General features: G+C 44.7%; 1 protein-coding gene across 10 annotated transcripts in view; it reads right to left on the bottom strand.

Moving 5' to 3' along the window:
• Positions 1-1,394: 1,394 nt before the first annotated feature.
• The window catches only part of NCOA6 (nuclear receptor coactivator 6), a 118,013-nt gene continuing 100,460 nt past the window's right edge, over positions 1,395-18,947 (bottom strand). For 5 of the 10 annotated variants that reach the window (XM_009216267.4, XM_009216266.4, XM_009216263.4 and 2 more), the window contains 2 exons: positions 14,910-15,058; positions 10,972-11,811 (listed from right to left, as the gene is read on the bottom strand). In XM_009216267.4, the coding sequence (XP_009214531.1) occupies positions 11,741-11,811; positions 14,910-15,058 (220 nt within the window). In that variant the 3' untranslated portion in view covers positions 10,972-11,740. Of the gene's footprint in view, positions 1,962-10,968; positions 11,812-14,909; positions 15,059-18,947 lie in introns of those variants that run through there. The other 5 variants (XM_009216265.4, XM_009216272.4, XM_009216271.4 and 2 more) reach the window with 5 other exon arrangements.

Genomic DNA, 18,947 nt, shown 5'->3' on the forward strand with positions numbered 1-18,947 from the left:
ACTGGGTTAGAGCAAAAGCAAGGAGCCACTGGAGGGAAAGGATGAAGTCTAGCCCTAGGGGAGATGCAGAAGAAGGCTGAAGCCCAGGCTGAGACAAGGCCAGGGCCCCCAGCATGAGTCTCCTGAAAGTTGGGGGTAGGGTGGGGCAGAAGCAGCTGGCTTTGGAGACTACACACATTTTGAAGCAGGGCAGCCAGAGTGAAATGTAGTGAACATCTCTGAAATATATAACACAAAATGACCCCTCTAATTTGGAAGCTGCTCCATCTAACCACAGAACTGGACTGAAGGTGGAAACCTGACCTAAACTGGACTAGATTCTTTTTTTTTTTTTTTTTTTTTGAGACGGAGTTTCACTCATTGCCCAGGCTGGAGTGCAATGGTACAATCTTGGCTCACCGCAACTTCCGCCTATTGGGTTCTAGCAATTCTCCTGCCTCAGCCTCCCTAGTAGCTTGGATTACAGGCATGCCCACCATGCCCAGCTAATTTTGTATTTTAGTAGTGACGTAAGCTCCATGTTGGTCAGGCTGGTCTCAACTCCTAATTCCCAGTGATCCGCCTAGGCCCTCCAAAGTGCTGGGATTACAGGTGTGAGCCACCACACCTGGCCCTGGACTAGATTCTTTTTTTGAGACTCTTGGAGTTTCAGCTGGTGTCAGCTTCAGGCTGGAGTGCAGTGGCCGGATCTCAGCTCACTGCAAGCCCGGCCCCAGTTTTATGCCATTCTCCTGCCTCAGTTTCCCGAGTAGCCGGACTACAGCTCGGCCACTCCTCGCCTCAAGCAGCTTGCATTTTTTAGGGGTAGAGGATGGGTTTCACCTGTTAGCCGGCCAGGGATGGTCTCAACTCCTGACCTCGCGGATCCTGCCTGCCTCGGCCTCCCAAAGTGCTGGGATTACAGGCTTGAGCCACCGCGCCCGGCTGGACTAGATTCTTGATGCTGGCACAATCTTACAGGCCAGTCTGGGCCCACCTCCTGCACGGAAGAGATGTAAGCACAATTGTTTTGGATCTATCCACCATGCATATGGAGAAGCAATGTGTGACGTGGTGAAAAAGTGCTGTCTCAGCTCCTGACAGCTTCCTGTCCCTAGAAAATCCTGGGTGGTCATTGATCTTCTCTAAGTTGGTTTTGTTATTTGCATCAAAAGAAATTTGAGCAATATATATCAAAGTACCTGGCATAGTGCTGAACAGGGTTGGTTTCTTCAAAGCCAAGAATGAAGTGAGGGAGCAAGTATGTACATTTTCCTCAACTTGCCAGGCGGACATCTCAGGTGCGATGAGGACTAGATGGGAATTCCATTCACAAAGAAGGCTGTGTCTGCTTATTTAAGGTCCAAAGAAAGAGCTTATCACCCAAAAATCCCTTACCAATAACATAACTTTATGTTCTATGACAATGACATTTATTTAACACATTATTTCGCATTGTACAAATCCTTAGATTCTCTTTATTCACTGGTCCATTTCTACAACAAATACATCCAAAACACTATATAATAAAATTATTTACAACATTTCCAAATGAGAAGATTGCTTTTGCCCCCACTACTGCTATTCACACACAGTACTTCCACAGCACAATACGTCATTAGGAGATCTAAAAATGCTCACCCTGTACTCTAGGCTGCTTAGGAAATGTGAAAACTAATAACATTTATAATGGCATTAGCTCCTTTCAATACAAGACAACATTTTAGAAACCTTGAACTTCCACTCGCAACACCAAAAGGGCTCAACAATCCTGCTTTCCCCATTGCACTTTATGAAACAGGTTGCAGGGACTAGGAAAAGGGCCACATTATTAAAATTACTAACTGTACAGAAATTGATTTAAAAAAGTCACAGCTCAAAATTGCTCTTTGTAAAAGTCACACACATTTACAAGTATCAAGTCGCCGTCCTGCTTGTTTACTTGGATTTTCTTCGCTTGGATTGCACCGCACTGGTTATGTCTGTGGGGGGAAAGAATGGACGTGTTCAGCGGAGGTTAACACTTTATAGCAGTACCCTTTAGGCAGTCCACAACAAGCAGGGCAGACCTAAGGGGAGCCCTACTTGACTCGGAATCTGTCTAAGAGGTGCTCTGAATGGAGCACAGGCTTTCTTTGATGACCTATGTGGGAAGAAGGTGTGGTCCTGCATTGGGCAGAATTGGGGGAATGTGACAAACGTGGTGGGCAATGAAGCACACTGACTAGAGAAAGTGCAGGGTGGAGAGAGCCTTTGTAGCTGGGCAATTCACCCACTGTTTCCCTCACCAGTTCCCATCATACAACGAAGTATGAATAGATAAGATTGACAATGCTTTTGGTGGAAATCAACGAGTAATGCCATAAGCAAGTGAGTAAGTTGTGTTAGAGTACAAAAAAAAAACCTGGCCGGGCGCGGTGGCTCAAGCCTGTAATCCCAGCACTTTGGGAGGCCGAGGCGGGTGGATCACGAGGTCAGGAGATCGAGACCATCCTGGCTAACATGGTGAAACCCCGTCTCTACTAAAAATACAAAAAACTAGCCGGGCGTGGTTGCGGGCGCCTGTAGTCCCAGCTACTCGGAGGCTGAGGCGGGAGAATGGCGTGAACCCGGGAGGTGGAGCTTGCAGTGAGCCGAGATCGCGCCACTGCACTCCAGCCTGGGCGACAGAGCAAGACTCCGTCTCAAAAAAAAAAAAAAAAAAAAAAAACCTGCCTTGGGATCCCTTTTGGAGCCAAGCTATTGTTTCACAGTAAGGAACCATTTTTGTCATGCTATAGTCAAGGTCTAAACAACATGACCATGGGCCCTGGTCAATGAGTGTCTACTATGGCCCAGCCAGTTATATCAAGACTGTGGAAGGCTGGGCGTGGTAGCTCACGCCTGTAATGCCAGCACTTTGGGAGGCCGAGGCAGGTGGATTGCCTGAGGTCAGGAGTTCGAGACTAGTTTGTCCCATCTCTACTAAAATACACAAAAATCAGCAGGGCGTGGTGAAGTGCGCCTGTAATCCCAGCTACTGGGGAGGCTGAGGCAGGGGAATTGCTTGAACCAGGGAGGTGAAGGTTGCAGTAAGCTGAGATCCCACCACTGTACTGCAGCCTGGGTGACAGCGAGACTCCGTCTCAAAAAAAAAAAAGACTGTGGATATATCAGTCATGAACTCAATTCAGAACAAGCAAGAGTCTGCTCTGAGTCCAAGTGAGCCTGAAGGCTTCATTGAAGAGGGGAACTGAGTGATTTACACACAGAATGACAGTGACATAAAGGCAAATGACTATGTTTTGATTCATTTAGTTTCTCTTGTCTTAATCTTATGCCAGACTTAAACAGTGTTTCTTAAAAACATTTTAGGCTGGGCGCAGTGTAATGTATTACATGCCTGTAATACCAGCACTTTGGGAGGTCGAGGCGGGCAGATCACCTGAGGTCGGGAGTTCGAGACCAGCCTGACCAACTTGGAGAAACCCTGTCTCTACTAAAAATACAAAATTAGCCAGGTGTGGTTGCACATGCCTGTAATCCCAGCTCCTAGGGAGGCTGAGGCAGGAGAATCACTTGAACCTGGGAGGCAGAGTTTGCGGTGAGCTGAGATCACACCATTGCATTCCAGCCTGGGCAACAAGAGCAAAACTCGTCTCAAAAAAAAAAAAATTTTGGCCAGGTGTGATGGCTCACGCCTGTAATCCCATCACTTTGGGAGACTGAGGCGGGAGGCTCACTTGAGCCCAGAAGTTTTGAGGGCAGCCTGGGCAAGATGGTGAGAACCCATCTCTACAAAAAGAAAAGAATTAGCTGGGAATGGTGGCACATGCCTGTAGTCCCAGCTACTTAGGAGACTGAAGTGGGAGGATCACTTGAGCCCAGGAGTTCATGGCTGAAGGAGTTCAAGGCTGAAGTGAGCTATGTTCATGCCACTGTACTCCAGCCTGGGAGACACAGACCCTGTCTCTATTAAAAAAAAAAAATTCTACACAAAGTTATGGCAGAGTACAGTGAATAGCTTGAAGCTCTCCAAATGTAAACACTTCTTTAGAATCTCATATTGACTACAAAAGGTCACCTTTACTTCATATTCTGGTTTTAATATGAAAAGTGTTCTAAAATTACTTCTCATCAAGGAGAAAAAAATGCTTCTAGTATATCAACACAAAAGATGAATCAGATTTACCCATTTCTGGTAAGTAGGCTGAATTTTCTGATACTGCATGTTAGGTTGTATTCTAAGCAAATTTTACTTTGTCTTTTGTATCATAATATTTTGCAAACCCAGACTCTAATAAATATGTAGATTTTAAGGAAAAATTTTACTACTCTGTTAGCTAAGGTAACTGCTAAGAAGTGAGGCCTAGGCCAGGCGCGGTGGCTCACGCCTGTAATCCCAGCACTTTGGGAGGCTGAGGCAGGCGGATCACCTGACGTCAGGAGATCCAGAGCAGCCTGACCAACGTGGAGAAACCCCATCTCTACTAAATAATACAAAATTAGCCAGGTGTGGTGGCGCATGCCTGTAATCCCAGTTACTTGGGAGGCTAAGGCAGGAGAATTGCTTTAGCCTGGGAGGCGGAGGTTGTGGTGAGCCGAGATTGGGCCATTACACTCCAGCTTGGGCAACAAGAGCAAAACTCCGTCTCACAAAAAAAATAAAAAATAAAAAGAAGTGAGGTCTAGATGAATTTCCAAGAGGTGCCCAGTAATTTCATTCAGGCCTCTGTTGGTGGAAATTTCAGTATGTTTATCTTCTCAAAGGTCATGTTTTTTTGTGCCATGTGGTAGAATCAGTCTTTCTGATTTACTCATTAGTCTTTTACTAATCAGAAGACAGTTAATCTGCCGGGATGTTAATAATGGTGTTCTTTATTTTAATTCATGTAAATTAAGAGTCTCACAGAGCCCACACAACTCCCTAAAATCAACTCTTGAGGTCCAAATCTCAAGCTTTATTTTCACTGCAGCAAATCTGTCATGTGCAGTAAAAATAGGCAGGTTTTTGTCTTGACAGTGTTCATCCTCAGAAAAACATTCATTAATTAGGTCAACTTTGGAAGCTTTTCCCTTGTTGTGATATGAAGGATCAAGTGGTATGTCTGAGAAACATATGTGGCTGGGAAAAGAAGTGGGTAGTGGAGTGTGGGTGAGAATCAACCTCAGGCTCCCCCTCCTTCCTTGCTTGTTCCCATTTGTCACTGCTCCGAAGCACCCAATGAACTGGCAGGCTGCCTCTGAGCGTGAATCAATGAGTGGGGCCAGGAATAAACAAATGACTTGTGCTAGAAACTTCAAAAAAAACACAAACATGGCCGGGCGCGGTGGCTCAAGCCTGTAATCCCAGCACTTTGGGAGGCCGAGATGGGCGGATCATGAGGTCAGGAGATCAAGACCATCCTGGCTAACACGGTGAAACCCCGTCTCTACTAAAAAATACAAAAAACTAGCCAGGCGAGGTGGTGGGCTCCTGTAGTCCCAGCTACTCAGGAGGCTGAGGCAGGAGAATGGCGTGAACCCGGGAGGCGGAGCTTGCAGTAAGCTGAGATCTGGTCACTGCACTCCAGCCTGGGCGACAGAGCGAGACTCCGTCTCAAAAAAAACAAAAAAAAAAACAAAAAAACCCCACAAACACACCATTAAAAACCCTCATCTTTTGGATACTATGGTTGGTGGAGAGAAGTGGTGAAGGATGTACTTTCATACTTCCATGAGGAAAAAAATAAATTTTAAACTGAGTTTGAAGTCTCTATCACCTTCCCTGGATAAATCCAGTCAATCTGAGTCAGAGAGCAAACCTCAGACTCAAAATGTCTAAAACCAAACTTGGGATTTTCACCTCCAACAGTGAGGTCCTCTGCCACTGTTCCCCATCATGTCTGAAAAAAAGATTTTTTGATGAGTTTTTTTGTTTTGGTAGTTGATTTTATACTCCTTCCAAAATGTTACCACTTTTACTACTCTAAGGAATAGGCAAATTATTATTATTATTTTTTTTTTTTGCGAGTGAGTCTTGTAAATTACTTTTTTTTTTTTTTTTTGAGACAGTCTTGCACTGTCACCCAGGCTGGAGTGGCGATCTGAACTCACTGCAACCTCTACCCCCTGGGTTCAAGCAATTCTCCTGCCTCAGCCTCCCTAGTAGCCAGGATTACAGGCGCACACTACCACGCCCAGCTAATGCTTGTATTTTTAGTAGAGATGGGGTTTCACCACGTTGGCCAGGCTGATCTCAAATTCCTCACCTCAACTGATCCGCCCGCCTCAGCCTCCCAGAGCGTTGGGATTACAGAAGTGAGCCACTGAGCCTGGCCACAAATTAAGGTAAGAAATTCTAGGTAAGTGATGTAGATGATCCAGTCAGGGTGTACCTCAGACTGTGACTGGCACACTGTTCCTAAAGGCTGCCTGGCCTGTGAACCTACCTTCAGTTTTTTAATCATCAGGGATTTTACATAATTAGTGTCTCTTCACAGACAGACAAACAGTTCAAACTCTAGCAGTGCAGTCAGATCATTTATATCCATGTCTTAGAACATGGATAAACATGTTCTTAGAACATGGATAGAACATGGGTGGTAAAGAACTGGGTCAATAACAGTCTTTGAGGTGACTGTCCAAGTATGTCACTGGGGGAACATTTAAATTTGTAACCTAATAAAGGGATTTTTCAGCCTGGTTGCCTCATTTTGACCTTAAGCAAATTTGACCAAATCTACAGTACAAGGCTCTACTTAATCCTCTAGTATGTGACCTCTACCATCCACGGAGCTTTAGAAATGGACTTTGACCTTGCTCACATCATTGTGCCTTTCACTGTCTGTACTACTTCTACCCAAGACATCTACGTAATTGTAAAAAAATTCTCGGAATTGGCAAGGTGCGGTGGCTCACACCTATAATCCCAGCACTTTGATTAGCAGAGGTGGGCAGATCACTTGAGGTCAGGAGTTCAAGACCAGCCTGGCCAACATGGCGAAACCCCATCTCTTCTAAAAATACAAAAATTAGCCGGCCGTGGTGGTGCATGCCTGTAGTCCCAGCTACTGGGGAGGCTGAGCCAGGAGAATCACTTGAACCCAGGAGGCAGAGCTTGCAATGAGCCGAGATCAAGACACTGCACTCCAGCCTGGGTGACAGAACAAGACTCTGTCTCAAAACAAACAAACAAAAAAATTCTGGAAATTTTCCTTTACAATTTGCATGGTTGGTTTCTAAATGAAGCTACTAGAGTACACTTTCAGGTGGTAGACATTATCAATATATGTTCACTTGCATATCTACAATAATACTTCTGCTTTAATTCAGTATATCGGTATACCCTGTGTTTTTTTAGACGGTTGCTTCACTGGCTGTGGGTAGGGTGGGGCTATCACCTACTTTGCTGTCAGGGGGACACCCAGGGCTGCTGATAATTACAGATTGCTCTGAACTTTCCTTAAATTAACATATTTTCCTCGTTCCAAACTTATGCTTTGAACTTCATGTTTTCAACTACCTTTTAAAAAAATACTTTTTTTTTTTGAGACGGAGTCTAGTTCTGTCGCCCAGGCTGGAGTGCAGTGGCGCGATCTCGGCTCACTGCAAGCTCCACCTCCCGGGTTCACTCCATTCTCCTGGCTCAGCCTCCTGAGTAGCTGGGACTACAGGTGCCCACCACCGCGCCCGGCTAATTTTTTGTATTTTTAGTAGAGACAGGGTTTCACTGTGATCTCGATCTCCTGACCTCATGATCCGCCCGCCTCGGCCTCCCAAAGTGCTGGGATTACAGGCATGAGCCACCGAATAATTACCTTTTTCCCAGGTGAAAATATAACAAAAACTATTCTAAATGGAGGAGTAAATAATGATAAAGAAAACTAGAAAAATCAGCCAGGCACAGTGGCTCACGCCTGTAATTCCAGAGCTTTGGGAGGCTGAGGCAGGAGGATCACAAGGTCAGGAGATCGAGACCATCCTGGTTAACACAGTGAAACCCTGTCTCTACTAAAAAATACAAAAAATTAGCCGGGCGTGGTGGCGGGCGCCTGTAGTCCCAGCTACTTAGGAGGCTGAGGCAGGAGAATGGTATGAACCTGGGAGGCAGAGCTTGCAGTGAGCCGAGAGCGCCACTGCACTCCAGCCTGGGCAACAGAGCAAGACTCCGTCTCAGAAAAAAAAAGAAAACTAGAAAAATCATTTGTGTTTTTGTGGCAAATTCACCATGTCAGGAAGGAGAACTACTCATTTGCATGTTTGTAAACAACACATCTGATCAGGTGCAATTTTAAAAAGTGATTTGTGGTAGCTAATTTTTGTGTAATTATAAGTGACCCAACCAACCAAAACAATGGATCAAAGCATGACCAAAAACCATGAGGGCCTTCCTGGACTTGCCCAGAAATCATCCATCCCACCTGCTCTGATCTGGCAGTCTGGCAGGCCTTGGCCAGCATGATGTAAGCAAACTCAGCTCTCACAGCAGGAGCATGATTAATGGCACTGGTTCTCCAACAATACAAAAACAGCAACACTTTTAATTACAAACCGCTCATAGTGTTTCTCAGCTTCAGAGATTTTCATGAAAAACACAGTATGTTTCTGATTTTGTTTGTATATGATATGTATGACCAAACTCTTATTAAATGCAAAAAGAAGCAGCCTCCTTTCCCCCTCAAAACTTTAAAAAGTGCTGATTCTGCAGGAACATACTTCATTCATATTTCAGGTACCCAGCACTGCATATGTCCCCACATTTGAGGTGCATCCATTTTAGAAACCAGCTTGATATTTTGTGATCACATTCTGGGTATGGGTTTAAATACAATCACAGTAAATTATTTTGTAACTTGGTTCACATTTTTGGATACAATATACAGGCCAAAAATATGCATAATTATTCTTTAATTTGGCTCCAAGAGCTTTAATACTGAAAAACCAAAAGGGCTCCAGTACTAATTTCTGATTTAAAAGGTAACTGTGATACTATGATATATAATTTTTGGTTTTTGTCCCACGTTCCTGGCTCATAGCTCCTGTAACTCTTGTAATTTCCTAAGTGACTGAGCAATCTTTTGTTAAAATATTTGGCTTTTTGCCCATAGTTCTTGAAACAGCTCTGAGGTTGAGTTGATCACAAATGGCCAACTCTTTTATCAATCATGCCTATGTAATGAAGCCCCACTAAAAATCCAAAAGGGACGTACCTCCCCTTCCCCTTCTTCCTCCATACAAAAACAAACAAAAAACAAAACAGAACAAAAAACCCCACAAAACCCACAAAAGGACTGAATTCAGGGGCTTCCCAGAAGCTGAACAAGAACATATCCACCTGCTAAGAGAGTGGTGCACCAACTCCACACGGATGGAAGCTTCTACACTTGGGACCCATACAGACCTTGCCCTATGTATCCCTTCATCTGGCTGTTCATTTGTATCCTTTAAAACAGTGGCCCCCAACCTTTTTGGCACCAGGGATTGGTTTTGTGGAAGACAATTGTTCCACGGACTGGGGGTTGGGGGGATATGGTTTCAGGATGAAACTGTTCCACCTCAGATTCTCAGGCATTAGTTAGATTCTCATAAGGACCACGTAACCTCTATCTCTCGCATGCACAGTTTACAGTAGGGTTCACACTCCTATGAGAATCTAATGTCACCTCTGATTTGACAGGAGATGGAGCTCAGGCAGTAATGCTCACTTGCCCACCACTCACCTCCTGCTATGTGGCCTCGTTCCTAACAGGTCACAGACCACTACCAACCAGTCTACGGCCCGGGGATTGGGGACCACTGCTTTAAAATATCAGTAGGGCATGGTGGCTCATGCCTGTAATCCCAGCACTTTGGGAGGCGAAGGTGGGAGGATCACTTGAGCCCAGGAGTTCTAGACCAGCCTGGGCAACAGGGTGAGTTCTGTTTCTACAAAAAATTAAAACTTCAGCTAGCCATGGTGGTGTGTGCCTGTAGTCTCAATTACTCAGGAGGCTAAGGCGGGAGGATTGCTTGAGCCCAAGAGTCTGAGGCTGCAGTGAGTGATGATAGTGCCACTGCACCCCAGCCTGGGTGACACAGTGAGACCCTGTCTCAAAAAAAAAAAAAAAAAAAAAAAAACTGGCTGGGCATGGTGGCTCACGCCTGTAATCCCAGCACTTTGGGAGGCCGAGGCAGGTGGATCATTTGAGGTTAGGAGTTCGAGACCAGCCTGGTCAACATGGTGAAACCCTATTTCTACTAAAGATATAAAAGTTAGCTGGGTGTGGTGGTACACACCTGTAATCCCAGCTACTTGGGAGGCTGAGGCACAAGAATTGCTTGAACTCGGGAGATGGAGGTTGCAATGAGCCAAGATCATGCCACTGCACTCCAGCCTGGGCGACAGAGTGAGACTCCATCTAAAAACAATAAGTAAATAAAAATAAAATAGAAGTAAAAATTTTAAAAAAAATCTTTCATATGGGAGGCCAATGTGGGAGGATCACTTGAGGCCAAGAGCTCAAGATCAACCTGGGCACACAGGGAGACCCCGTCTCTACAAAAAAATTAAAAAATTAGCCCAGCGTGGTGATGCACACCTATAGTTCCAGCTACTTGGGAAGCTGAGGCAGAAGGATTATTTAAGCTCAGGAGTTTAAGGTTGCAGTGAGCCATGATCATGCCACTGTACTCTAGCCTGGGTGACAGAGTGAGAACCTGCAAATGAAAAAAAAAAAAAGGGCCAGGCACAGTGGCTCACACCAGTAATCCCAGCACTTTGGGAGGCCAAGGCAAGTGGATCACTTGAGGTCAGGATTTCGAGACCAGCCTGGTCAACATGGCGAAACCCCATCTCTACTAAAAAAAAATACACACACACACACACACACACACATACACACACGCACACACACAAATTAGCCAGGCATGGTGGTGCAAGCCTCTGTAATGCCAGCAACCCGGGAGGTTGAGGCATAAGAATCGCTTGAACCTGGGAGGTGGAGGTTGCAGTGAGCTGAGATCGTGCCACTGTACTTCAGCCTGGGCAACAGAGTGAGACTCTGTCACAAAACAAAACAAAACAAAACTAGAAAAAAAGAAAAAGCTTTATAATAAACTGGTAAACATGCTTCCCTGAGTGCTATCAGCCATTCTAGCAAATTAACTGAACCCAGTTAGGAGGGTTTCATGGAAACTCCAATTTTTAGCCAGCTAGTCAGAAGCACAGGTAAAACAACCCGGGGCTTGTACCTGGCATTGGAAGTGGGCAGCAGTCTTGTGGGACTGAGCCCTCAAACCTGGGGATCTGATACTATCTCCAGGCAGATAGTGTCAGAATTGAATTGGAGGACACCCAGCTGGTGTCTGAGGCAGGACTGATTGCTTGCTTGATGTGTGGGGGAAAAAAACACCTTACATCTGGTGTCAGAAGTGTGTTGTGAGAGTATAGCAGGAGAAACTGAGTCTGTTTTTCTAGTCATACACAGTAACTTAACCAGGGACAGTTAGAGAATGATGGCCTGAGGTCTTGTGACTGATGTGGGTATCTATACATGACTGTGATTCCAGGGGCTGGCCAGAGCTTTGCCATTCTTTAGGGAGACACTTAGTACCCCTCCATGCAAGAACACAAAGCCTGAGAGTCATTATGGCCTCTTCTAAGCCAACTGCTAAGCCTCAAAGCAAGGATGTGCCAGGCATTCCAACATCACCACCGCCACGGTGGGACAAGGTTCAGTTTAAGTGTACAGGCTTATTCCCCACCCCCAATACCCCCTAAAAACAGGTTCTAGCTTTCCATCTCTTCTTGGCTGGTAGTTCTCTACAGAGCGGTTCTAGTTTGAGCATCTCTTCTTAACTGTCCCAGCTGCTTCTTAGATTCTTTCTGGTGCCCTGTAAATAACACCTTTAGTAACTTGAGGCTCTGGGCTGAGGTCAAGGTTCCAAAAATCTGGTGTGTGACATCTCTAAAGGCCAATAGCTTTTCCCCGCTTTAAAGGTAATTACATACCATATTCTATAGCCTAGAAGATCCTGCTCTTTTGGGAAAGTGAAAGGCTACAAGAACATGCAGAACTGAGGGGAAGCAGATTTTCCCACAGAACTCTAGGCATGTTCCCTTTTATGCTTTAAGTTTAGTACTTCAATATACTGAAAAGTGTGCTTCCTTCCAAACTAGTTTCTGCCTAGAGATGATTCCCAGGGAGGAGGAAGGAAGTTATTGGCTTCATATCTCCGCCTAAAGTTAGGATACCTAACAGGACCCTGACAGTATTCCTAGAAAAGAAAGAAGGCCCCTCTCACCTTTGCCGCTTAACTCTCCAGCAGGCTGAGTATGGTGATGGTACTTTGTACACCTCAATTTTACCTGTATATGACCTCTGCCCTATTCCCACAGGCTCTTGTGAGGCATCGTGACATTCTTGCCTAGAGACATAACCTGCCAAGAGCAGCTGAGTCCTCAGATCCGTGTCTAGTGTCTAGTGTGGGTGCACCAGAATCTACCTGGTCTTTAGGCTGGCATCCCAATGATACTTGACCGTTTCTCAGCAGTCCTGCTGGTATCAGGTACTCAGCCAGGATCCCAGCTCTTACCTTACCCAAACTGAACTATTCAAGCTCAGCACATTTCCTAAGAGAATAATCTGGTCACTGCCTCAGCTTAAATGTCATGTCATTTTTTTCCAGAAAGCCTTCTCTGACCTGGCAGAAGAGCAAGGTATCCCAGCTATATGCTCTTACAGTGCCATGTAATTTTGCTATCATAGCATTTAACATTTAACACAGAGTATTAGAATTCGTCTTTCAACGTGGTGAAAACAGAGACTCTCTCTTTTTTTTTTTTTTTTTGAGATGGAGTCTCACTCTGTCACCCAGGCTAGAGTGCAATGATGCAATCTCGGCTCACTGCAACCTCTGCCGCCCAGGTTCAAGCAGTTCTCCTGCCTCAGCGTCCCCAGTAGCTGGGATTACAGGCACCCACCACCACGCCCAGCTAATTTTTGTATTTTGAGTAGAGACAGGGTTTCACCATGTTGGTCAGGCTGGTCTCGAACTCCTGACCTCAGGTGATTTACCCAACTCGGCCTCCCAAAGTGCTGGGATTACAGGCATGAGCCATCGCACCTGGCTGAGACTCTGTCTTTTCACTAAATAACCTCAGGGCCTGACATGTAGTAAATATTTAATACATATTTGATAGACGGTTATTCATCTGATAATTACTGATTGGTATATCTCTGTATTTGGCACCATACTAGGCACCAGCGATACAGTAGTTAGCAAAATCAGACATAATCTCCTGCCCTAACCAAGTATACATACTAATTACCTATGTCACAAACTGGCATAAAGTTATAGCTGTGGTATTATGAAGAAGAACCTGGTGCTGTGATTCCCCACAGCAGTGACAACTGAGCTAAGATAAGTAGGAAGGGTGGGACGTTAAGGAGAAGAGAGGTGGGCAGAGAGAAGAGCACTCCCTGCAGTAGCTGCATGCAACATATGCACAGGCTTGTGATGAGAGGAATGAGGATGGCATGTCCAACTTGCCAAGGAAAGTGGGATGAGGCTGGGAGATGACAGGGCCGAGACCACACAGAAGCTTGTGGGCAAGGTTGAAGCTTCTGGACTTTAATCCTAATTACAATGGTAAATCACTGAAGGGTTTTAAGCTAGTAAGTAGTAGTGAAGATGGAAAAGGGCCACCTGAGATAAAATGGGCAATATTTTGTGATGAATTTGATATAAGGGTGAGGGAAAGAGGTATCAAGGAGAACTTGTCTAATGGATAGACGGTGGTGCCATTTATTGAGATGAGGAACAATGGCAGAGGACCTCACTGTTGGAGGTGAAAATCCCAAGTTTGGTTTTAGACATGTTGAGTCTGAGGTTCCAATAAGGATGTGCATGCAGTTGTCTAAGATCTCTAGGGGTCTGTACTAGAAACAGAAATACAAATTTACAAGTCATCTGTGAAAGGCTGTAACTAAAGAAGAGGGGCATGACTGAGATCTATTAGGGAGAAAATACAAATTTGAAGAGAAAAGGTGACTCAGGATCAAAGTTTGAGGAAGGTCACCATCTAATGGCTGGGAAGGGAATTCTACTTTCTCTGTGAAGAGGTCAGGGTCTCTACCGAGAAAGGGGGAGAAAGTGTGGACCAGAGATTTAAAAAGAGTAGAGAGTGGGAAAGAGCTGACCACAGAAACATGGAAAGATAGCTGGGCCATATTCAGGACCTATCTAAAGTGGGTGATCAAGAATTTAAAGTGGAATGAGCTGGGCGTGGTGGCTCAGCCTGTAATCCCAGCACTTGAGAAGCTGAGGCGGGCAGATCACTTGAGGTTAGGAGTTTGAGACCAGCCTGGCCAACATGATAAATCCCTGTCTCTACTAAAAATAGAAACATTAGCCACGCGTGGTGCACGCACCTGTCATCTCCTGAGGCAGGAGAATCACCCGAACCTGGGAGGTGGAGGTTACAGTGAGCCGAAATCATTGACACTGCACTCCAGCCTGGGCAACAGAATGAGACTCCATCTCAAAAACAAAAAAAACGTGGACTCAAGGCCAGGTGTGGTGGCTCATGCCTGCAATTCCAGCTTTGGAAGGCTGAGGCAGGAGGATTACTTGAGCCTAGGAATTCAAGGCTGCAGTGAGCTGTGATTGTGCCACTGCACTCCAGCCCAGGCAATAAAGTGAGACCCTGTCTCAAACAAACAAACAAAAAACAACAACAACAAAAACCAGTGGAATAAATCTGCCCTGTTATGTTCTTTTTTCCAGCAGTGCTTGTTGCTCTTATGTACACACACAGAGAACACATAGTTAAATGAACAAATAAAGGACCAAACAAGTAGTAGAAGACAAAGACACTTGACAGACTTCAGGAACAGAAGCAAAGATGAAGAACAAAGTCTTCTGCTGCTGTGATAAGGACTCTATTCCTCTATTTGACCCACAAATAGCACCCACATCCCACTGCTAACCTTTAGTAGAGCTGGAGGCTGACGCAGGTCGAGAAGATCGTTTACGATGTCCATTTTCCACACTTTCAGAAGCCACAGTTGGCTCTTCAGTTCGGGAGTTTCTTCGGCTTGGGATTTTGGACTTTTCAACTATCTCTTTGGGCTCACTGCTGACAGAAGCAAAAAATTTCCAAGCAGGTGAGGGAATCAGGCCACACAAAAAACGGGCTCTTCAGATAGTTTCATTCGTAAAGTAGGAGACTAAGAACTATATAGTTATTCTGGAGAGAAAGCAGTTCAACCTGGGGCAATAAGCACTATTGCCTTCTATATTACTGGGGGTTTAAAAGTGAGTCTAGCTTATTACATTAGTAAAAACAAAATAGTAAAGCATAATGTTGGTGAAATTGTAGAAAAACTGGTAAAAGACATAAAAAAAATTGGAACAAAACTCCTCTAATTCCTCACCCATTTTCTTATCCTTTTTTCTTTTCTTTCTTCTTTTTTCTCAGACACAGTGTTACTCTTGTCGCCCAGGCTGGAGAGCAGGGGTGTTATCTCAGCTCACTGCGACTCCTACCTCCTGGGTTCAGGCAATTCACCTGCCTCAACCTCCCGAGTAGCTGGAACTACAGCCATGTGCCACCATGCTCTGCTAATTTTTGTCTTTTTAGTAGAGATGGGGTTTTACCACACTGGCCAGGATGGTCTTAAACCCCGACCTCAAGTGATCCACCCACCTCGGCCTCCCAAAGTGTGGGATTACAGGTGTGAGCTATTGCACCAGGCCCCTCATCCATTTTCCTAAGGTAGGAATAGTCCCCTTCAAAAATTACAACATTTTGGATTTTGTAAATTTTTAGAATCATGAAAAAGGTCTTTAATATGTCTGAAAATTGCTAATAACTCAAAATAGTATATAAACCTAGGAAATTATTAACATAGATTGGCATTTACTAATGATCCTGGTAGAGTCAGATAACAGCATATTAGAAGCCACAGTATGGGGATAATTCACAAGATACTGCTAGGTATATTGATTGTCCCCACCCCAAACCCCTTTTCTTAGTATATGAAGATTTAAAATTGGTAATATTCACTGTTATTGAGGATACAGGAACAAAAACATTTACATACACTCCTAATTGGAGTGTAAATTGTGTAACCTAGCGGTTCTCAAAAGGAGGCAATTTTGCTTCTTAGGGGACATTTAGCAACGTTTGGAGACATTTTTGATTGTCACAACTTGAGGAGAAGGGTGCTACTGGAATCTTTTGGGTACAGGCCAGGGATGCCACTAAACATAAGCCCCACACAACAGTTATCTGGCCCCAAAGCTCAATAATGTTGAGGCTGAGAAACTCTGGTGTAACCCTTGACTCAGCAATCCCATTTCTAGGTGCCTAAGGAAACAAATCTTTTTACAGAGCTCCACACATAAGGAAGTTAAAATATTTTATTTGGGCCGGGCACGGTGGCTCAAGCCTGTAATCCCAGCACTTTGGGAGGCCGAGACGGGCGGATCACAAGGTCAGGAGATCGAGACCATCCTGGCTAACATGGTGAAACCCCGTCTCTACTAAAAATACAAAAAACTAGCCGGGCGAGGTGGCGGGCGCCTGTAGTCCCAGCTACTCGGGAGGCTGAGGCAGGAGAATGGTGTAAACCCGGGAGGCGGAGCTTGCAGTGAGCTGAGATCCGGCCACCGCACTCCAGCCTGGGCGACAGAGCGAGACTCCGTCTCAAAAAAAAAAAAAAAAAAAACAACAACAAAAAAAACATTTTATTTGTACTAGTGAAAACAGAAGACCTAAATGCCTAACGATAGTAGATTAGTTGGCTAAATCATGGCACATCCATATGGAGTCATGAAAAATCATGTTGTAGATTATTTAATGACAAAAACGATTCGTGACACATTACCAAGTGAGAAAAACTTACCAACATAATGAACAGTATAATTCCATTTTCATTGTTATATATGTTGAGTATATATGTAACTACATATGAATAAATATGAGCTATATACACATAAATCTTTTGTTGTTGTTGTTTGTTTTTAAGATGGAGTCTTGCTCTGTCACCCAGGCTGGAGTGCAGTGGCACGATCACAGCCCAGTGCCAACTCATTACAGGCGTGAGCCACAATGCCCAGCCCTATACACATAAATCTGACACAATATATTTGGGTGCATACTGTGTGAAAAAGACTAGAAGTAGATGAACTACTAGTTGAGTTGTAGGAATACTGGTTTACTGGTGAGTTATTTTCTTCTCTGTAATTCTCTGATCTGAATTTCTGGTTTTCTTTAATAAACTTTTTACACTTTCATGGTTCAAAAATGCATGTTAAAATTATTAGAAAAAAATTCCTTTAGACAATTAAATTTGCTTGTAAGACATGTACCAAATACAAATAATGCAACAAAGCAAAACAAAACTGGTCAAAAGGCTGCCTCTTCTGGGAAGTCTTCCATGACCTCATTTCCCAAGTACAGCCGTCTCTTTTGTGTCTTGGGTTCACAGTCTTTATCTGGCATTCTAGAGCACCCATCAGAATGTACATCATGTTCTATTTTAATGTTTTGTGCCTTCAACTAGACTGTAAGCTTCTTAAGGACACAGACCATAACCTGATTGTCAACTATCCCTACCCTTCCACTGTTCACTCCTGCCAGAGGACCCTTTGCTAGTAGCACCGTGGTTGGGAACTGGGCCACACTGTTCACTCCCATAGTTTTATGTATAACAGCTGCCCCACACCCAACCATAAGCCAAGGTAAGTCAAGGAGAAGTGAGGCTGAAGCTGGGGTGGAATTACAAGTCAGAGGGATTTACACCTCCTTTGAGAGGTAGTGAAGACGACTTTCTGGCTAGGAGCCCAGAAAATGGTCAAAGCTTCTGAGGAAAGAAAATTCTTTAAAAAAAATTTTTTTTTTTTTGAGATGGAGTTTTGCTCTTGTTGCCTAGGCTGGAGTGCAATGGTGTGATCTCGGCTCATGTCAACCTCTACCTCCCAGGTTCAAGCGATTCTCCTGTCTCAGCCTCCTGAGTAGCTGGGATTACAGGCATGCGCCACCATGCCCAGCTAATTTTTGTATTTTCAGTAAAGACGGGGTTTCACCATGTTGGCCAGGTTGGTCTCGAACTCCTGACCTCAAATGATCCGCCCGCCTCGGCCTCCCAAAGTGCTGGGATTATAGGCATAAGCCACCATGCCCAGCCGAATTTTTTTGTTTTTTTTGAGGCAGGATATCACTCTGTTCCCCAGGCTGGAGTGTGGGTAGTGCAATCATGGCTCATTGCAGCCTTGACCTCCCAGGCTCAAGTGATCCTCCCACCTTAGCCTCCTGAGTAGCTGGGACTACAGGCAAGTGCCACCATGACCAGCTAATTTTTTATTAATTTTTTATTAATTTTTCGTAGAGACAGGGTCTCCCTATGTTGCCCAGGCTGGGCAACTCCTGAGCTCAACCAATCCTCCCTCCTTGGCCTCCCAAAATGCTGGGGTTACAAGCATGAGCCACTGTACCTGGCTAGATGGTTCCTAATGAAAGTGCCTCTTTCTCCTGGCAAAACAAAAGCCACAGCAAGACTATCCTGTTTTTTATGGTCAATGCTCAGGTATCGCTGGAAACAAATACCCCAAAGGCATTTTTGGTCTAATTAGCTTCTTTCTCTAGACAAATCGCTGGTGCATGTTTGAGAAATGCAGATGAATTCAAACATTAGCCCAATCCAAATAAAACCAGACAGGCAGAGTGGTATAGTAGGAGTAGCAATGAATTTGGAATGAGATGAACAAGGGTCAAGTCTTAGCTATGCATTTATTGACTATGCTATTTAATGCTCTATGTTCTAGACTCTTTTTTTTTTTTTTTTTTAAAGATAGAGTCTTACTCTGTTGCTCATGTTGGAGTACAGTGGGCAGGACTACGGCTCACTGCAACCTCGACTTCCCTGGGCTCAGGTGATCCTCCCACCTCAGCCTCCCAAGTAGCTGGGACTACAGGCGCGTACCACTATGCCCAGCTAATTTTTTGTATAGACAGGGTTTCA

The sequence above is a fragment of the Papio anubis genome, chromosome 16 (genome assembly GCF_008728515.1).
Source record: "Papio anubis isolate 15944 chromosome 16, Panubis1.0, whole genome shotgun sequence".
Taxonomy (NCBI): Eukaryota; Metazoa; Chordata; class Mammalia; order Primates; family Cercopithecidae; genus Papio; species Papio anubis.